This window comes from Clytia hemisphaerica, unplaced genomic scaffold (genome assembly GCF_902728285.1).
Source record: "Clytia hemisphaerica strain Z4C2 unplaced genomic scaffold, Clytia hemisphaerica genome assembly, whole genome shotgun sequence".
In the NCBI taxonomy this organism is placed as follows: domain Eukaryota; kingdom Metazoa; phylum Cnidaria; class Hydrozoa; order Leptothecata; family Clytiidae; genus Clytia; species Clytia hemisphaerica.
Genome location: NW_027103633.1, coordinates 1,266,291 through 1,288,556, shown reverse-complemented (window position 1 = coordinate 1,288,556; position 22,266 = coordinate 1,266,291). Strand labels below are relative to the sequence as shown.

Genomic DNA, 22,266 nt, shown 5'->3' with positions numbered 1-22,266 from the left:
TAGAACAAAATCTTAACTTCTAGTTCCTGAATGATGTCAGGTTGAAGAAATAAGTAATGTACAGTAAATAGATCTATACTTGTTCCAAATATACACATACTAAAGAGATTTAGTCAAGGTAACCCTGAAAAAAGGTGCCTTTCTACAAAAAGAACAGATTTAAATAGTTTTAAATACTTATTTTTACAACGGCATTGCATGTTCTGACCAACTAGTTTTTAGTTAGCAAAGCTAGAAACTAAATTTCAACGAAGTCTGCTGCAAAAAGGTTGGTAGTATAAATTGCTTCTATGTAGAAACCAGGACAGTAGCTCACTTCGCTATTCAGTTTGGTTTGTGTTGTCCTGGTTTCTACAAGAACTACTTTTACTCATTTTGCAACCTATTTTAACAGTACGCTCATGAGTAGTCAGGTGGCGGTTCCTCGGGACTTAACACGACTTTTACCAAACCTATCGGCCAATTCCGGGGGAGTAAATCGACCAATGACTCATTTTAGAGATCTAATCAACTTCAAAAATCAGCTTTTTAAGGACCCCTTGGCTTAAATGACCCATGAAAAACTTTAATTGTAGGAATAATTCGAGGCCGTCACCGGACTGTGTCACTAAGAATATTAACATTAATATCAACAGATTATTCTAAAAATTATTAATCTTCAGACAGACTGTTGTCCAAACTGTGACCAGACATACTACTGTCCAAACTGCCACGTCCACCACCACCTTGTCGGTCAGGCGCATACAAAACGTTCTTTATCTTTAATCGAATATCGTCCTCGGTGGCACTCTTCCACCTAGGTAAAACAGCATCTGAAGAAAAATCAAAAAATCTTTTGTAAAGTGCAAAGTGAGATTTATTATTTTAGATATCCATTTAACAAGAAATCCAAAAGCAGGGGAAAAAAGACCGATTTTACCATAGGAAAGCTTTTCACATTTTTTTAGGTTTCTTATATTTTACCTCCATATGTATTTGTATTAATTTTTGCGGGATAGATGTTTGCCCGGGGGAGGCACACAAGGTAAGTGACCTACCAGACTTTTGGCCCACTGCACTGTAAGGGTCTGATTTTGGAAGCCAAATTTTTGGCCGAACGTATGGTCGTTCTCAGATCGAATGCCCCTCCCAGGGGATGTTTGCAATACTCTTCGACTTTACTAGTCCCATGAGTGAAAGCAAAATAATAATGGCTTTTTTCTTTTTCCAATGCAACAAACCAACAGTTTTGCTATCAATGATATTATACAATAGAATAGTAGGAGTGATAGCTCCATCCATTTCTATTACCTTCATGGATAGAGGAACCAAAATTACATAGGTACCAATTTTATTTCGCACACTTTAGTCTATTTTACAAGTAAATATCATTGGAAATTAAAAAAATGATAATGATAGGGTTATGTTGTATAGCATTCAAAAGCGTTCAGTGGGTATAGTCTATTTTTGTACTTATATTAATATATTTGGATTTGAAAAACAGCTAATTTGACCTTCCCAATGAAAAATACGCAAAAAAATAAGCAGAATGCAAAATGGACCTAATGATAAATATACAATGGACATAGATAATCAAAATTTTGCCAAACCGGCTAATTTCTGGCATCATCATTTTTCTAAATAGGACTTAACTTTGTTTTGGGCATTGCTATAATACACATCTTTGTGAAAAAAAATCAGAAAAACCTAATGATAAATCTCGAGAAAATGCAAAAAAAAAAACCATTTTGCATCACTGTGCAAAAAATAAGAGAAAACTAAGGAGCCAATCCTGAGAAAATCTGGTAACAAATGAACAAACTTCAGTTAATTTAAAGGACCTCTGAGGTAGGTCCAAATAACTCATTTAAACCATATCTCAATACCAGTACAGAAATCAAACATATCCACTGAAAGTCTTCTATATAGATTTGAATGGTATACAATATAAAAGATTAAAATTGGTAACCAATTTTGATTGGTTCCTCTATCCATTAGCTATCCAAGAATGGATAAAAGCCCTTTAAGTAAAAAAAAAGAAAGAATAAGTTCCTTTAAAAAGAAGCGAGGATGAATCTTACCGATGATTGCCTTGCAAGTTTTAAGATTCTCAAACGGGTATTTCTTCTTGGCTTCACTGTTCTTCGATGCGCCTCGGTTTTTGCCTTTCATGTTAAATTTAGCCAATACAGCATTGCTAAACAACCTGTGTGATAAAAGTTTGAAGTGCGGTTACTCTCAGGACTCTAATAGTCCAACCCCCAAAAGTTTTCCATCCAGGTCATTTTTATTCCAACGCCATTGATTATTTTATTTTAGAAAAAATTTCAATTAAGACATTTTATACCTATGGCGAACATAACTAAATTGGTTTGATTGTGTCGCAGCGTACCTTAAAAATATATGCCAGTATGATAGCCAATATAAAAGCCATGTTTTTCCAATCTCAAATACTAAAATTTACTCTATCTCTGTTTTGAATCCAATAACACTGGCTTGTTATCAAATGTTAGCTATAAATCAAATAAGTGCACCTTTGAAGACCATTTTTGCTGATTCTGCATAATTTTCACAGGCAGGAGTTCCTTGGATCTCTCTAGTTCAGGCTCTTGAGATTCTGTACTTTCAGCAGCATCACAAATTCTGACCAACAATTTCATCAGCCTCTTTTGAAATACTGAAATATTAATTGAGATATAAAGTGAGAAAAACATCTTGGGTCTAATATTGTTTGCAAAATTTATCTCAAACAAGCAACTTTAGATGATCTATTAAAGTTCGATCATTTATTAATTGAAAGAGTTCTTTATCTAATTTGCAAGAATTTCTTCTTTTCAAAATATATTTGAGCAAGAGCAGTTTCATACGTTAACAAACCTGCATTTTCCATTGGAAATTTATTGCTGCTGTAATTTGAGGCTGCTCCACTGAAATTTGCACGATCTGTATTAGAAACAGGCTGGGAACATGAAAATGATGATGCAGCAGATTGATCATGATTTCTGTTGCTACTGAGGCTTCCGTGTTTTGGCTCAAAAAAGGTCTCAACTTTTCTCTTTCTTGTTCGTAGAGAGATCTTACACTGGCTAGGTGTGTTAGCATGATGTCCCATAGGCTGTTGCTGGCTGTTTTGAATACGTCATCCCATTCGTCTTTCAGCTCCTTAGATAGTTGCGCGTTGGAAGGTAATTTTGTGATTTGCAGTATGTTCTTCAAGGTAGCCGCTCATTTGTTTGTTTCCGTTCAGCATTCTCAGTGTGTGGTAGTGGTAGCTTCAAGTGTGGTTTTTTTGGTCTAGAATCGGTTGTGTTGTTTCTCGTGGTTGTTGTTCGGCTGGTCTTTTCCTATCTCGTGACATGAGTTGGTTGATGATGTTTGTCTGATTGGTGGGATTTGTAGGTTGTGGGTTGTGGTGGATGAGCGGTTGTTGTCTTGATGTGTGGCTTGAATTGGAGTGTCGATGATGAAGTTTGGATAGTTGGTTTTTGGGGCGTCATGGTAGGTTGACTGAGTTTTGGTATCTGGAAATTTGGTGGTTGAGTTGCGTAGGACGGGGGCGGTGAGTGGTTGGTGAGGTGGTTTTAAATGTGCAAACGTGTGTGGTTTGGGTGATAAAGTGGTCAGATTCAGAACAGCCGTTATCACTCAGCCAAACTCTCCCTATTCTCAGGTGAAAAAATGGTTTGCCATGGAAGTGAAATACGTTGTAATGGTGATTGACGAAGAAAGCATCGCGAATATTTCTCATTAACCAAAGGTATACCAATGTTCCCTTGCTCTTTTCTACTTTTTGCAAACTTTGCTCTACATTTGTACTCAGCAAAACTTCAATGCTAGAGTAGTTTTGTTTGTCTTTATTCTCCAGCAGTTGCCTTGTAAGACCATGCTCTACTTTTGGGTAATCATTGCAAACTTTGACAAGGTGTGCTCTACAATCCACTTCATTACAAATGGCTATTAAATTTGATGGTGTCAATAGTCGGGTTCGAAGTTTTGCAAGTAAGTTCACAGTATCCTGACACACAAGAGATTCTTGACGTAGATTGGCCATCCAATAGAATTTCAAATATTTTGGCGTTTTCGGTCAGCTCTCTATTGAACAGATTAACTTTAATTGTCATTGCTTTTAGAAAGGGACCTGCCCTATCAGCTCCATTGCTTAAAACAGGTATTCTTCTGGTGGAAATATGCCTTTCATTGTAGCTGTAATGTTGCAATATTTGTTTATGAATCATACTTAGAATCTGTGCACATTGCAAAAAGCACAAAAGATGATACTGAGGAATTGACCGACTTTGCAACTACACAGTGAGCATATTTACCGACTGCTTCCGTATCGATTGCGTTTTTAATTTCTTCAAATGAGTGAAGAACAAAAGCCTCAGCGTGAGGAAGGCTGTCATTAACGGGGATGCAAAATCCAACAAATCGATCCGCCACCGGGTCATATTCCACTTTCTTGATTAACCTTGCATCATTGAGTTGTATGTTCACGTATAACAGCGCATTGAATTTTGTTAAATGAGACTTTAACTCATCGAAATAAAATTTCCCTTCCTTCACTTCCCACTTCGAATAAATCAAACGTTGAGGGGTTGCAACGTTGGGTAAAGCATTTCCAAAGTTTGCTTGGATTAACTCATGTCCTGAGTTACCAAGCAAAGAAAGAAGTGACGCTGCAAATTCTTTGATGGTATCGTCATGTCGATATCCTTGATGACTCTTCCGTTTAGAATTGTCAATGGCATTTTTATACATCAACTTGAGTAACGGTGCAACATTTTCGTCCTCCACGGGACACCCAACAGCACTACACACACGTTGAGCACTGCGAACCCTTATTATTCCTAACCTATGATTTTCAAAAGAGTAAATCCTCGATACTCTCATTCTTTTCTATAAACTCTATCTTCTAACTTGTCGAAGTTCTCCACCTCTTCACATAGTCAGAATTTGGATTGATGTGTCCAATCGTAAAAATCATAAGCTAAGCTAATTTGAATTCACACCCAAGGATCAAGTGTGGAAAACTTCAGCAATATGAAATTATTTTAGAAGTCTTCAGTCTGGCCGAAAGTTTTTAACCTCGTTTTGGGCTAAAACTTGTGATCACCCTAAAAATGAAAAAAAGAAAAACCATTCCCAGGAATTCACCCAAGGATCAAGTATACAAAATTCAGCAAAATCGGACCATTTTTAAGTCTTTAGCTTCGTTTTGGGCTAGTACTCGTGACCACGTCCCTAAAAATGAATTTCCCTAAAAACGTCTCGAGGGATTCAGCGAAGGATCAAGTGTGCAAAATTTCAGACTAAGCCATAGTTTGAAGAGAGGTATGAACCCCTACGTTTATTTCATCACTTCTTCTGTGATGAAATTTTACGCCCTCTTTTTTTGTTAAAGAAAATCCGTTACGAAGGAAAATCCGTTACGAAGGAAAATCGCTCTATGCACCGCCTACCAAAAGGATTAAGAAAGAGTGTAAAATATATACAGTTACTAGCCAACAATAAATCTTGGTACCCTCTCCCCTCGTAATGGCTCTTAAAAACTTGGCACCCCCTATCAAAAAAGAGGGTGCAAACTATGTAAGCAAACCATTTTTGAAGTCTTTGGCCTGCCCCAAAAGCTTTGAGGGGACTGACAGGGGACTGATACATACACGCAAATTCCAACTGAACTGAAGTCGAGAATAATGAATCACTCTAGTGATTGGAAATGCAAAAGGGTTATTGTAAAATGATAGTATTAGTACTCCAGACTGTTCGAGAATGTATTTAGTTAAAATTAAATTAGATAATTACTTTAAGTGTGGTCTCAGTTGATTCGACGAGGTGAGCAGAGATGCTTTAGGTTTGAGTATTCCACGACCAACTGAATGACACCCATAGTTGTCGTGAGCTTGTTTTAATGCCTTTCCAACCATTGCCGAAATAATTTCTAATTCGTTGAATATTATGACCGTATTAGACAAAGCTAATATTTGTAATTGTTTTGTCCTTAAGTAAAAGAAATAAAAAAATCAAAAGATTCAATTTCAACAATACTTTTCAGTTGTTGAAGACAGATAGCTTTATTCGTGATCCCCAAGATTTAAGTTAGGAATTTGAGCGTTTTCTCCAGATGCATTTGAGGTATAGATATAGATTTTGACCAGTCTGGCATTTTAATTTGAAAGATTACCGTATTATTTCGAATAAACGCCCCCAAATGAACGCCCCTCTTTCGAGGGCATAATTTCGATATTAACATTATCAATATTTTCAGGCGTCTGTGTGATTACGCAAAAATTTCAAAGTTACCTACAATACCTTATAAAAGTAAATAACTTTATTCCTTGCTTAAAAGATCTCAAGAGACAAACTTACAAAGTTGTTCCAGCACCACTGCCAGCAGCAGTAAAAGGATGCCTGGTTGAAGGTATTCCTTGGCCGTGAGGGTGTCCGGAAAATTCCCCCTGGTGAATTCCCACCCATATATTTTTATAAAGATTGACACTAGGTACATAACATCTTCTAAATTTCCAAAAGAATCAATAGAGAATGTAATATAAAAGAAGTTGACATATCGATTTCGTACATGAATGGAAATTGATATTCATTTTTTATAAATAAGGCAGAAATTCTCGTTTGCGTCAGTTTATTCAAACTACTGACATTTATATTGTATATAATTAAATCAATAAGTGCCATATACAGAATCTTTTGCGGCCCTTACAAAATTGATTTGAAACTTAATCGAGTGTCTACATTACAACAAAATCCAGAAAAACAGGTTTTTACCTTTTTGAAAAAGAAAAACATGCAAACGAAGAATCGTTATAAATATATATACTACTCTACTTACAATGTATAGCAATGTGCCCTCCCGATTATTACCATAATGGCTTTATGGCAACTCCTGAACTTGGGCACATGATGTACTACTCTACTTAAATGCGCAATCTACGATCGAAGTGAAATCATGGAGTTTACTGAAACGGAAACAGGAAAACCTAAAATCATTAAAGACGGATACATTTATACGTTTAAAAAGGAGTTGGCTAGTGGATTAAGAACATGTATTTTACGGAAAGTCGGTGTAATGCTTTCATTAAAATAGATGAGAATGATGCATTTGTTGAGCAAGTCAATCTTCACACGCAGGCTCAAACGGAGGCTGAAGTTACGAAGTTAAAGGTCAGCATGAAGCGGAGAGCTCAATCAACAACGGACAACCCACACCAAATTCTCTCTAGAGAATTACTAAACGTGAGCGAGGATGTTGCTGCTAACCTTCCAAGTGTGGAAACAATGGGGCGAAATATTAGAAATGCATGAGAAGATGGTGATCAACCGGCAAATCCTTTGAGCAGTTCCTGTGTTGCCGCCAGCCTTCCGCCAAACTATGGTGGATGAAAGATTTTTTTTGTTTTACGATAGTGGTTTTGGTGATGTAGATAGGATTTTTATTTTTGCGTCGGACATTGGCGTTCAGCTTTTAGGGGAATTTTATGATTAGTATGCAGACTGAACTCTCAAAGTGTGTCTTGAAATCTTTTTCCAGCTTTACGCCATCCATGCTCAACGTGTTTTCTGTGCATTTATGCCTTACTTCCTAACAAAACAGAGGATACATACCGCAGGTTCTTTGACCAAGTTTTCCAAGACGTACAAAACGAAAACCTGCAGGATTTTCTTGTAGACTTTTAAAAAAGCGACTATGAATGCTATCAACTGTTTGAAACCAGATGTTCTTACTATAGCAGAAACTAAACTTGATGAGTCTTTTCCTAGTGCAGATTTTAAATTTGAGGGTTATCATTTTCATCCTTTTCGAATTGATTGTAAATCAAACAGTGGAGGCCTATTAACTTACGTAAAAAGTGACATTCCAGTACGTCAGTTGTCAAAATTTGATATAGACCCTGCTTTACACATCTTGCCTTTGGAACTAAGACTTAAATCTAAAAAACTGCTAGTATTTAATATCTATAGACCTGATAGAATACATGTTGATTTATTTTTTAATACTTTATCTGAAGCTATTTATCATTATGAACCAGCGTATGATAATATTTATGTCTGTGGTGATTTTAATCTTGAACCTACTGATCCTAAGTTGAGAAATTTTCTTGAATTTTGTGAATTTACCAATATCATGAAATCTAAAACATGCTTTAAATCAGCCCAAGGCACCTGCATTGACCAATTTTAACAAATACACCAAGCACCATAAAAAAATCAGGAACAGTAGTGACAGGGCTAAGCGATTTCCACAATCTGATTTATTTTATGCTTAAGACAAAGTATGAAAAATTACCACCCAAAATCATAAAATATCGAGATTATAAAAACTTTAACGAAGATGAATTTCTCTATGAGCTTAACACTTGTATATTCAACAATGCACTAAGCAATTATGATGATTTTGAAAATATTTTTACAAATATTTTAGATAGACATGCACCTTTGAAAACCAAATATCTGAGAGCAAATAACAAACCTTATGTTACCAAGAACCTCAGAAAAGCAATCATGCTTAGATCACACCTCAAAGCCTTGGCTCAAAAGACAAAGAAACCTGAGGACAAGGATTGTTATAAGCGTCAAAGAAATTTGGTTGTCAAATTGAACAGAAAAGCAAGGAAAGCTTACTTCATGAGTACAACTAATAAACCAAAACATTTTTGGGATGCGATAAAACCTAAATTCTCAAACAAAAGTTGTGCTAATGATGGAAGAATTCAATTGCTTGAGAATGATATTTTGTTTACATCTGATAATGATATTGCAGATATTTTCAATTCATATTTCAATAGGATAACTGAGAATCTTGACATTCCAAGCTGGGATTGCAATAACATGCCTTTGAAGTCTGATAATTCCTTAACTTCAAAATTTGAAAATCATCCAAGTATTAAGGAAATTCTTAAACACAAAACTTCCGACGCTAAGTTTGAGTTTTCCCAAATTGGAGAGCAAGACATGCTCAAAGCTATTTTGAGCCTTAAGCCAAAGAAATCTGTAAGTGGAAATATACCGACTCGAGTGCTTAAAATTGCTGCCAGGTCGTGTGTCCCATTTCCAACTTTTTGCTTCAATGACTGTCTCTCGTCAGGAACATTTCCTGATAGGCTTAAACTCGCTGACATCATTCCAAGTTTTAAAAAAGGCTCCTCAACTGATAAGTCAAATTACAGACCCATAAGTTTACTTCCTGTCGTCTCCAAGATTTTTGAACGTATCTTAGCAGATCAGCTTAATGAGCATTTGGAATCTTCGTTTTCAAGACTCCTTTGTGGATTTCGGAAGGAGCATAGCACTCAGCATGCCGTATTAAACTTAATAAGAAATTGGCAAAATGCTCTTGCTGATAATAAAAAAGTGGGTGCTGTTCTAATTGACTTATCGAAAGCCTTTGACTGCTTACCTCATGACCTCCTGTTAGCCAAACTTTCAGCGTATGGCCTCGGAAATGACAGCCTTAAACTCATGCACAGTTACCTTAGCAATAGAAAGCACCGTGTTCGTATAGGTTCACATCTTAGTTCTTGGCTTGATATTTTCTTAGGTGTTCCCCAGGGATCTATTTTAGGTCCTTTATTATTCAACATATTCATTAATGATTTATTTTACATTATTCAAGAAATCTCAAACTTTGCCGATGACAATACTTTATCCTCTACTGGCTCGAGTATTGCCGATGTAAATAGAAATTTATTAAACCAATTGAAAATTTTATTAGAGTGGTTTGAGTATAACTCTATGGTTGCTAACCCTTCAAAATTCATGCTGATATACCCGGGAACATTTAACCAAAATCTCTCTTTGAAAATCAAGGATATTGTCTTAAATAATGTTGAGGTTGTGAAACTTCTAGGGCTCAAAATCGATGATAAGATCTCTCTTCTTCCCCACGTGAGTGAGCTCTGTAAACAATCCAACCAAAAATTAAGGGCTCTTCGTAGGATGAGAAGCTTTCTGTCTGATGATCAAACTAAGATTCTTGTTAACTCTTATATCTTGTCACCTTTTAATTATTGCCCCCTGGTTTGGATGTTTTGTGGTAAAGGGGGAAGCAACCTTATAGACAAATGCCACTACAGAGCACTCCGTGCTATTAAAAACAGTAGTGGTGTTAGTTATGAGGACTTACTAACAGATTGTAATATAGAGACTATTCATGCACGCAATCTAAAACTTCTGTCCGTTGAAGTTTTCAAGTCAATCCAGCACATCGGACCTAGCATTATGCATGATATTTTCAATACAGGACAATCTGCTTATACCCTCCGTTCTGGTCATACGTTAGCTTTACCATTATATGAAAAATATGATAGTGTTTTTGCTGTAAATACTTTCGATTTCAGAGCAGTTTCTACCTGGAACAAATTACCATCCAATATTAAGAACCTAGATTCACTAAAATCTTTTAAGGCTGCTCTGAAATCTGTTTCTCCTATATGCACCTGTAAAGGTTGCATTTAGAAATATGGTTGACTCTACTTTTAAATGTGTTTTTAAACTTTTTTAATTAATATTTTGTTATTTTTCTTCTTTTTTTTTTTTTTTTTTTTACTAAGTTGGATTTAATTAGACTTTATATTCATTTGTAAAATCTAGATTTTTAGTACCCAACTTTAAATAAAGAATAAATAAAAAATAAAATAAAAATACTGGGATCAAAGGTTGTTTTTATCATTTGTCTTCGAATGTTTGAAAGAAAGTAAGGGAGTTGGGTTTCCAACAAAGATATGCAAATGCCGAAGAATTTATCTATTGTCGGATGATCTATGCCCTTGCTTTCCTCCCAGAAGGAGATGTTATTGATGGTTTTGGGGAATTGACGGATGCCATTCACGAAAGTTTCGAAAATGATCTGGATAATTTACTAGATTACTTCGAAGACACCTACATTGGTCGTGTTCGCCGAAATCGTCGTGGTCACCCCCCCCACCAACATATGGAACATGTTCAACAGAACAAACGAAGAATTGCCACGAACCAACAACAATCTTGTTGAAGGGTGGCATCGAAGCTTCTCCCTACAAGTTTCATCATGCCACCCTACCCTTTGGAAATTTATCGACCTTCTAAAGGATGAAGAAAACTTGGTCCGTGTTGAGATTGTCCAACAACTTGTCGCCCTACCAGCCCAGAGACGCAGATATCGTGATTGTAATCAGTGTATTATGACCATTATGACCATCCTAATTGTCAGACAGTCCAATATTTGAGAGCTATAGCCCACAACATTGCGTTTTTCGATTAAAAAACATTATATTATTTTATATTACTATTATGCTCAAATTGTAGTTTTTGTTTGTTTGTTTACTCTATTAGAACGGTTCGTGTTTTAGATTTTGTCACGAGAATACCATAAAATTAAGAATAACAAAAAATAGCAGATTTTATTATTTCTCAGAACTCGATTAATAAGCATTGTTTCCAGCCTTTCCACTGTGATAAGGCTTTCTGCTAAGATCAAAGGAATATTGCGAAACAGCCGTGAAAGATTTTCTTGAAATTTGTTTCGATGCCCATTGAAAGATATGAGATAAAAGATAAAAGCATGACTTTCGTCGAACAAGAAGTTGATATAATGATATAACAAAAATATAATTAAAACCGGGTTCCTTTTAGGGTACCTTTTGCTCTTTTATTGTTGTTTCTATTAAAATATTGAATTTAGAACTATACTTCCAACCCCATTTTTTAAAACCACCATTAATACTCATTACGGTCGTATTACACAACCGCACGCAATCTAAAACTATGACTAGACTGCACCTTTACTTATAAGAACATTAAATAGAAAATTACAATTATTCTCTTCAAGAAAAACTCGATCAAAATTATATATAAAAAATATATGGGGGAATTCACCAGGGGGGGACTTCCCAACAGCAGACTTAACTCCAGTTGCAAGTACAGCATACTTTGATTCAGCTAAAGAAATGTGTAAATACTACTCTCAGTCATAATTATCTAAATCATAGATATAAAGAAGTCAATTCACATTGGTTACTATGGCAACCAAAATATAAAGTAGCCAAATTTGAAAAACTTTTATTCCATCAGAAAGAGCATAAAAATTAAAAAGGTCACAACTTTTATCTGAAAATAAACATATCAGGAGATGTCAAGGCCCAATGACGTCGCTAAAAGATGTCTGATGTGATCGAAAAATAATAAATGCCAATCATAGTCAATCATAAAATCCCTTTGCACAAACTCCTGAACTCTGGAAGACATAGTAGCCCATACTATTGGAGTTTTGATTGAGATTAGTAGCAACTGAAAAGGGGATTGTATTTCTATACATGCAAGTGTTTCATGGTGCATTACGCTCAAGGTGAATGAAATTGCATGTATCACAGCATCTCAATTACATCGGTAATGTTTTGTCAATGATAATATACTACACAAAGGAAAAGGAACAACTGGATACAGCTTCAGACAAACTAATTAATTTTCTCATAGACAACAATACCTTAAAGGGAACCTCTCGACAAATAATGTTTGAAATATTTCAGGCAAGGCTTTATCGTTAAGTTACTAATTTTCTAAAAGTGCTGATGGTTATTTTCCTTTTTCTCCTGTACAAATCTCTTTGTTTTCAATCGTCAGAAAACGTATTAGTAAATTGAATAAAAAAGAGAAAATATACCTTCCAGACTTTCCAGCAAAATACTCTTTGTCTGTGAAGAGTTTCTCTTTTACCTCCAGCTGACAACTTTGCAATTCCTTGGAAAGGATGTGAACTTTTTGTACTTTGGATAGAATAATTCCATCTTTTATGTGAATCTATAAAATAAATAATTTGAAGACATGAAATCTTTCATTTTGCCAATAAACCACTTAATGAATGGTAAAATCTTTTGATATGGAAGTAATTTTGATGATATTCAGGGACTATTTTAGCAAACTACTAAGAATTTTATTTTTGATGAGGTAGCAAAGTATTTAATTTTGGCGAGACTAACTTTGGCGAATCCAGTTGCAGCAAAGTTTGGTGAGAAATCAGAGGTGAAGAGAGAAATGTTGCTACTTTTAAAATCATACTTCATCGCAGAGGTCTCAGTCAGTATGGAAACTGGAAACTTTTTATCAAACAGACAATGCGCGGAAGTTAAATTCAAAACAATCAACGTGAGATACACTCTGGGACACAGTACCAAATTCCTACTAGGTATATTGTTCTTACCTTATCAGAAAGTACCCATACATCATTCTGGAAGCCAATAAAGGGAGCAAGCCTGTATTCCCTTAATTCTGTTCGATCAAACATCGACTCCAAATAGTTGTAAACGCTATCCATCACATGAGCTTTTACAACTTCATAAATATGTATTGAGATCTCCTCAACCTCTTCGAGGGAAGATATCCTTAGACTTAAAGTCAAGGTATGTCAGCACAATAGTTCTGAAAAAAATAAAATATATTTGATCAACAAAAATATGCAATGTTTTCTCTAATACACCTTTTAACAGTGTCGACTGCGCACGCGTATGAACAATTTTCCATTGTTTTGATTTTGGCAACCACGGGAAACTTCACTCTCCCCCGTAAAAAATGGTAGGTAAACATCCAGTTCTCATAAGAAAACCCAGCAGAGAAATGGTAGGTAAAGAACTCCTTTTAATCATAAACTTCTTTTCCTCTAGATGAATTTTTGTGAAATTTTCAGGAGAGATGCATAAAATTGTCATTAATATCATGTTCAAATATCTAAAACATTCTTTTTAAAGGAAAGAAAAAAAAATGGCAATGTTTACATTTCTCTAACCTTCCACAGTACTAAAGTGAGCATTTTTACCTACCGCCTCTACGGTGGAGATAGCGAGACTGTTAAACGGTGTATTGTCTTTAAAATATAGACAGATGGTGCCCTGATATTTTTCAAGGGGATGATTATCCAATTGCCCTGGGAGGTCCAGGCAGATACAGGGGGGGGGGTTACTGAAAGATGTTTATTACATATATCATCCACCCCTCTGCAATATTTTCTAATTTAAGAAAGAACTCGTAATGTCCTCATTGGTTGGTTCACCAAAACTTTGTTAATGAGCGTTGGTGCTTATCGGAGGAAATAAGGTCACTCAGTTACCAGACCAGATCTTAAAATGCTAAACGGGGACGCCAAGTTAAGGCAGCATTTGGTAAGCTTGTTGTGGTTGGAAAATAAGTTCTCATATAATAAAATATGCTGTGTCAGCATATAACTGAAGAGAAAACCAGCTGAGCAGGTCAGCTCAGTTGGAAGTGAGCATAAATGGAGTAACTGTTTAGTTTGCTAAAGATAATTGGAGGCCAAATGGTATTTTTGCTCTGGTAAGAAGCCTTCCTAGAAAATTAAATAAAAACAAAAAAAACAAAAGTACACTTTTCTTATAATGGCTGCATGACAAGAAAATGAATTTCAAGCTTTGCATATCAACTAATTTTTACAATTAAACTAATAGATACAATCAAATTGATATTTTAAGCTCTGCATTCAGTCATCTTGCAGATTTGCTATATTGAATCTTTGAAGATATTTCAGTTTCAGTTTTCTCATCTATTTCACAACAAGCACTTGTAACAGCCTCACTTCATTAATGAACCTTTTTGTTATTAATGATGTACCATCTTCTTTTGACATTAAATCATACAGTAGGAGTGTATGATTTAATCACAAGTTTTCTTTCTTGTGTTGGATAACAGTGGTGCTGAGCATTGCCGGTTACTTGTCTCTAACTTTGCAATAGGTCTTGCTTCAAGAGGGTTAGCACAATTAAAACATCTGCAAATGACAAGACAGCCATACTCGTACGCTAGACAGGGGCAGCTGGGTTTTCTTTCATCTGAATTGCAGCTTGTAGAGTTCTCCTTTTTTGAGGTTCTTCCGCATGAACAGGCAGAAAGGGTTTTTTTTTTTTCGCCCCAACTGTTTCTCCTTAATTGGGGGTGTATCCTGACTGGTCGTAGGAAATCATGATCCAATTATTTCTTGTTTCGTATACATTTTTGTATATTACTCATTGCATCTATTGTGAATTCCTTTGGTTCTAAAAACTTCCCACAATCTTTCTCGACAGAGTAAAGCTTTGAGATTTCTGTGGACATGTGGCTGTGGCCATTATCAAAATATGAACATCATTTCAATTTTTATCGGAGTGAACAAGCCCCAGTGAAAGTAAAGTAAATGGCTATAGTTTATCAAAAGTAACAAGCAACATGCTGAATGGACCTACCTGATGAGAAAACTGACATGAAAAATGGAAAAGAAATCAGAAAGAAATGGAAAATAATCAATAGATCAGCAGATCAATTAAATAAGTAGCTCGATAAATCGATTGGTTCAGTAGATTTACTCCTCTATAGATGAAGAAACAATGAGATGAAAGAATATGATAATATCCGTAACAACGCAACGGCAATTTCCGGTTCTACAGACCGAAAAGAACGTTCCCGAAAAATCAGACTTCTAGCATATGTTAGGCATTACTATTATGGTACGCGTCTTTTTTGCAAAAATAAAAAATAGAAAAAAATAAAAGAGCCAATTTAGCACAAAGTCCGAAATTCGGGCTCGGTCACATTTTGGGCATTGCCATTATGCATCATTGTGCGAAGATTCAGGAAAATCTGTCTATTATATCTTGAGAAAATGATTTTTCCAAAAAAAAAGATGGTACGTTTTGTACCATGAAAAGCACAGGTCGAAATCATATATTGACCTGTGCCGACGAATCGAGATTCTATTCAGCGCGTAATCAATGCAGAGAAAAGTAACTATAACGACCATTCAAGATCTTGGATGAAGTTAAAAGTTGATATTTTTATTCCTGTCATTGAAAACACAACTCAAGAATGTCATCAATGCTTTTTATAAAGAGTCAGTGATAGAGAATCATGACATAAAGTCTGTCTATTATTTTATGATTCAATTAAAGTAAGGGGCGTTATTAACCTACGTTTCTCTTAAAATTCAACGTCACGTAAATGATTACATTGCAGAAATTAGATAGCGCAAATTACCTGTATTCCACTAGAATCAGATCTTCTACGTTTTCATTGGTCTCTTTTATTTTGATAACATTCTTTTTGAATTTCGAACATGAACCGTTTCTGTAATAGGTGCGTTCAATCAATAGCTGGTTCCACTCGAGGATTTGATGGTCTTTCATTTTCCATTTCAGTGTTTCTGACTCAAAAATCTTGCTTTGTCTATCAAAGGTAACGATCGTTTTCCCACTTTCCTAGATCATCAGCCCTCCATGTTCCAATCATCTTTGCTTCTCAGATGCGAGGTGTCGATGATATATGTTAAGTTCTTTCTGACACCACATGGTACTTTTCGGCAAATTTTTGAGGACTTCCCGTTCACGAGAATGTAGACAAGTGTACGACTTTTTTATTTTCCCATGTACGTTTTCCTTCATAAAAGATTGGGAGGTTTCTGTATAACTTCGGGACTGCCTTTATGCTTTCATATCCATCTTCATCGCCGATCACAATTTCTTCATTCTCATTGTCGGTTTCTTCTTTCATTGTTACTTTTGTTAATATTCTATCTGGAACATTGCTTTTCATATCCTCGTCAGACGAATAACTTATTGAAAATAACATCCATATTAACTGGTTCACGTTGATATCTTAACTAGATGAATGAAATTAAATAGAGATTTAAACACAAAAGGCTATAGGCAAGGATAGGTAAAAAGCACACAGATATGTCTACATGGTATTTTGAGTTCTTGACGGAATAAACACTGTGAAAAAGGCACAGACAAAATATGTACAGGAATATAAACTAGGAAAATAAAACAAATGTCCAAATCCAATGTGTGTATTAGTTGGTAGATAAAGAAGAAATATATGAAGAAATAGAATGCTGGGCATGCAAACGCTGCGACAAGGGCATATGTAAGTAAAGATACATTGCATCAGACTTCCAGTCACCCATAACTGCAATGGAGTCAAGAGGCACACCAGCCTCCAAAGCAAAGGTAGCCCCACCACGTCTAAATGAGTGTGACCCATATTGACGGTGTGAGAGCCCAGAGCGTGAGAGGTGCGCTTGAAGAATGTACATGAAATCCCGGTAAACAAAAACTCTGTTAGCCCCCAGGTAGGAATCCCTCAAACAAAAAGCTTAATCACATGGGAGGGCCCCTGGGGTAAGGGAGAAGGCATGTGAAACTGCTGAAACAGGACAGAGGGGATACGAAGGCATCGCCACCAGTGGTATAGAAACCGTGTGTGACCAAACTGGATAGTCTTGCTCCATCTCACCCTGATGTGGATCTCAGAATCCAAAAAGGTAAAATCATCCCTGGTGAGTAAAGTGTCTGGGGAAAAATCCTTCTGGGAACTCAAGTGAGTTACGGCATGTCCAAGGTAAAAGTGAACCAGTTCCACTCACTTTCAAAATGTCAAACATAGCTGGAAATAAGCGCCTTGTGATGTAGATCAACGTGATAGGTGTATGAAAAATTTAACTTGAGGCTATAAGAAGTTATAGCCCAAAAACCTGTATTATGACGTCATAAACATTACGTAACATTACGTCACGAAACTTAAAATTTAATTCAAAGGGGTGTCAATCTCAAATCCAAGAAATACCCGTCTTGTGCATGGTGGGACAATCTTAGAGGGGCTGATGGTAAAACCTAGGGAAACCAAAAAGGAGGAAAGAGTATTGAAGGCAGCTTGACATTCATGCTGAGTTCTACCAATGACCAAGAAATCATCAAGATACACTATGATCAAAGGGTAGCCTCTTCTCTGCACCATACGTCTGACACTCTGAGTTAAATGATGAAAAATACCAGGGGCACTGCGTGCGCCAAAAGGGAGACGTGTGTCTTTTAGATACGTGTAATGGCTATCCCCACAAAATTTCCACTTCAACCCGAGAGAATCTCGGTTAGAAGGATGGACTGGGACAGATCTATACGCATGTATTGTAAGAAGTCCTTTCCTATCAACCTGCAGGCGTTATCTAGGGTCTGGAAAGATTGCTTCTCAATATCGATGTAAGAATTAACGCCCATACCGTGGGGCATTGAACCGTCATGGATCAAACAGAGATCCTCAAAATCAGGCTTTGGAACTGCTCCAAGTGCGCTGACTATCACAGGCTTTTCAGTAGCAATAATGTAGTTTCCGGCCGCAAGTTCTTCAAGGATAGTGACTTCAACTTTCCCTTTAGAACCCTGGCCAATAGCAGAATTGTAGTTATCCATCTCCGCAGGGCTGATTAAAGCATCTGCTGGGAGCAATTGAAACCCATTGACCACACCATCAAATAAAAATTGACGGTCCGGATCATTTTGGAGTTCTTTGTCCCAAAGTGCAGAATCAAGCGAAGAAGGACCAGGTTCAGAAGAAAAGAGTCATTGAGAGCCACCCTCATTCACAGGATGCAGAAAACCCTGATGTGATTTTCCACAAGCCTGCGAGCCAACCTTGCGGTTACAGGCATGAGTGAACCTGCAGGGTGACTTCTGACAACCTTTTCTTGAATTAAACATCCGACAAATCTCAGAGCCGGACGAAAGATGTGTCATTGTGGGAGGACCAGAAACCTTACTGTTACCCGCAAGACCAGAGGAGAAAAAATAAATCTTAGGTGAGGAAGTATCAGTGCCATGCCCAAGCCCACGAGGTAGCTTTGCAGCCCAGCGAGGTATAAGAACAACCTCATGTAGATGGCTATGGTCAGTACTCCACGAGAACCCATAAGTATGTTGCAAAATCCGAAATTCATCGTCATATTGCAACACGGATTGCCATGTGTACTTAGTTGCCAGCTCTAAGACCTTAATCGCATAAGAAACGTACTCCTGTACATGGAAAAGGGTAGAAAGCTTCCCAGAAAAAAGTAGCTCGTAACAAATTCTCGACTTAGCAATATTAAATTGTTCAATTGTAACACTAGAAAGCTTAGGTTTAGAGTCCTGTAAAATCAAGGCAAGTTTACAATTGTTGTCATAAGACAAAACTTTTTCATCCTCAGCAGGTCGAATACGAGAAACAAAGTCCACTATACGTAAAGCTTTACCTCTGGTAACGTCGTTGGTGCGTGTTGGGCGAAGAAAAAGTCCGTTCTGTGTGAACTGACGAGAAGAAGAAGGTTCAGTGTTCGAGCCAGAATTCAAAAAAGGAAGGACATTACAGAGGCGGATCTGGGATTTTTCTGAGAGGGTTCAAAAATCTCTTTTCAAAAAGAAATTTTCGGAACAAACGTTTTGGGCGCAAATTTTACACCCGCCCTGTTTGGGCGGTGTCACCTTTTTTCCATTCAACATGGGGGACGTTAATGAGCGCCTGCACGTCTGCAGTTCCCATTACCTATGAACTCCAAACATAGGCCTCAGCGGGTTAACATGCGTTGAAAGGAGGGCGGTAGGCCAATTTCTTTTTGACCCGGCTTGAACAGCCAGAGGCTGAACGTGTAATAATCATTTGTGGTGAAATTCATATATACATTGGGAAATTCCCTAACGGAAATATAGTTTGAGCAAAGAAATATAATATTATATTTCTTATATTTCTTTGGTTTGACCTTTTATTTTGATAAAACAAGCACCCAGAGCATGCTCAAAACTGCTTGTTTTGTGTATATTTGTTTATATATTCATGGTTCTTGCAAAAAATGTTTTTGAGAAAGCCATAGATAAAAGAGCAAATAAATGGTTTTGAAGAACAATTTGAAGAAAAAATAAGACAATTTATAATATTAAAATACTTTACACACTTCAGTTTCATTTCGTGAATATTTAAAACATGGTAAAAAAGTTCGATAATTTATTCTTATAACCATTTTTTATGGAATTTCTTTGTAGCGAATTAATTGGCTGAAAATCAAGCAAAAACCTTTCATGTTGAGTATGTTTACATTATAAAACCAGATATGGATAATATTTTGAAAACAGTGATCAAGAAAAAAAATAAAGGAGATTATTTATATAATACATACAAGGGAATACAATAAATATTCTTAAGATGGAAAAATAAAAGATTGCCAAAAAGTGGAGTACACCACAGGGTTCGAATTATAAATTTGAGGAGCTTCGCTAAAAAAATGCGAGCGAAGCGAGCCGGATAGCGCCGCAGGTGAAAATTTTTAGATGTTTGCGAAGCACTTTTCGAGTTTTGCGATGTAATTTGCGATTAAATGCGATCTATATTTACGATCTATTGTTCTATCTACAACATAAATGTGAAGTAGATAGAATTTAGAAATTTGTATGCCTCTTTTGGAATTTTGTGTTCAAAACAATAATAAATTTATGTCTCTACTGTCTCGAGAAATCTCTACGAGAACGGAAATTTGTGTAGTAAAATTATATTATATATTATAAAACCATATTCTTGTAGAAAATAACTGAATAACCTAGAAAGTAAAAAGTAATAAAATCGAATGCTAAAGTGGTAGTAAGTTGTAAGTCTTGTTTATCATCATGTGACTGAAAGTCAAAATGTCTCAATCAAACTGTTCAAATTCATCATCACTGTTCTCCAGGTCAGATAGGGTAACCTGAGCAATATCAATGACAGAATATCCACTTTTAGATTTAACAGAGCGACGCTTTGACGGATAATCTCTTGGTTTTGCCCCGTTTATCCTGCGAACCTTTTCCTGAAACCATTTATTGATATAAAGGTCGGGCTCAAATTCGTCGATTGAGACACCTTCTTCTCCCACGCGCATTTGTGTTTCCAATCTAGCCTGACCCAAGCGATTTCTGGAATCTGTTTTCAGTCTATTCATTCTGCTGAAAACTCTTTCAATTTTGGCATTTGTAAACGGGGTAATGAGAAGAATTTCTATGATATGTAAGACGTTTTTACATTCGTCTTGAAGCCCCTTATTCGAAAAAACTTCCTTCCAAACCTTAAGATAATCCTTCTCTCCTGCCTTCAATTTGGGTGAAAGGGAAAGCTTTAGTCTATCCCATTCTGACGAAATTTGAGAAACATTGCACTTTTTCTCAATAAGAGAGCGAAAATGATCGACTAAGGCATTCACACTTTCGTCACCATAGTCTAACAGCCCTTTATCCTCCTCAGGCCATAATGATACGTCAAGGATAGTCACGAGGTTTTCGAAAACCGGTGATGCCATCATGTTTGAAAATCGATTTTCCATTGTGATCGCTAGCTTCGTAATAATTTCTTCAAATGACTCACTGATCGATTTCTGATGGACTGTAAAATTTGATATCTTTACTCCTGGATAGTTTCCATCATCAGCAACTTCCCTGAATAGTTTGGTGATGTGAATCAGACGGTCATTGTTACCATCCTCTAACGATGAGTCAACAAGAATTTGTAGTTTGGCCATTGTCCAATTGAACTCTTTAATTCGACGGACAGCAAGCACAGGGTCATGTTTTTCCTTCTGGAAACCTAAACTGAGCACTTTAAGTGGCGTTAGAACATCAATGTACATTGCTAAGTGTATGGGAAACTTTGCATTTTTCCATTTTTTCACTTCTCCTTGTATTTCAGCCCGCTTCAAAGCCTGACTGTCTGTTTGTGCTAACGATTCTAAATGTTGGATGTATACACCATAGTTGTTTAAAACAATCTCCATAGCTTTGATCTTGTGGGCAATCCATCTTGTTCCATACGATTTGTATGGTTTTGGAATCGATTCATCATAAATTTCCTCAAACTTTTTGAGTTCACGTAGCCGTTTCGGGCTTTTACGATATAAGTAAAATAATTTGAGGAGCATGTTGTCGATTTCTTTAAAATATGTCTTATCAAAGTAGTCTTTAACGGCTAGCTCCAGATTATGGTTAAAACAATATGTAATGGTTAGCCATTGTGCATGAACTTGCATCTTAGCACCAAGACCATTATGGATGCCTGTATTAACAGAAGCTCCATCAACACACAGATTGGCAAGGGTATTGTGAAAAGCCTTTTCAATATTTTCTTTCAATCCATCAGCAGTTGCTTGATCCGGAGCCTCTATTCCTAAGAACTTAACTTTTGGCTCACCACCAGATAGATAGAGAACATATACTACTTCTTGTTCTGTGATGCTTGCATCGGTACTCCCATCGGTTAATACTGAATAGTAGTTGGCATTCAAAAGATCATTCACAAAAGAATCTTTCATCTCCTTACCAAACGTATCGATAAATTGAGCAGCAGCTCTGTCATTCCTGTAACTGTGACTCTTTTTCATACCGTTCTTCTCCTCCAAACTCAGTAGATCTGAAAAGTCACTGTACGGTCGTTCCTTTTTGCATAGATAGTATGCTGTGTTGAATCTGGTGCGCAGGATCTGAAATTATAAATACA

General features: G+C 36.4%; 1 protein-coding gene across 1 annotated transcript; it reads right to left on the bottom strand.

The window, feature by feature from the left end:
- Nucleotides 1–20,434: 20,434 nt before the first annotated feature.
- On the bottom strand, nt 20,435–22,150 carry LOC136802687 (zinc finger protein 862-like). The gene has a single exon (XM_067059446.1). The coding sequence runs from the start codon at nt 22,148–22,150 to the stop codon at nt 20,435–20,437; it is 1,716 nt and encodes a 571-aa protein (XP_066915547.1).
- Nucleotides 22,151–22,266: the final 116 nt, after the last annotated feature.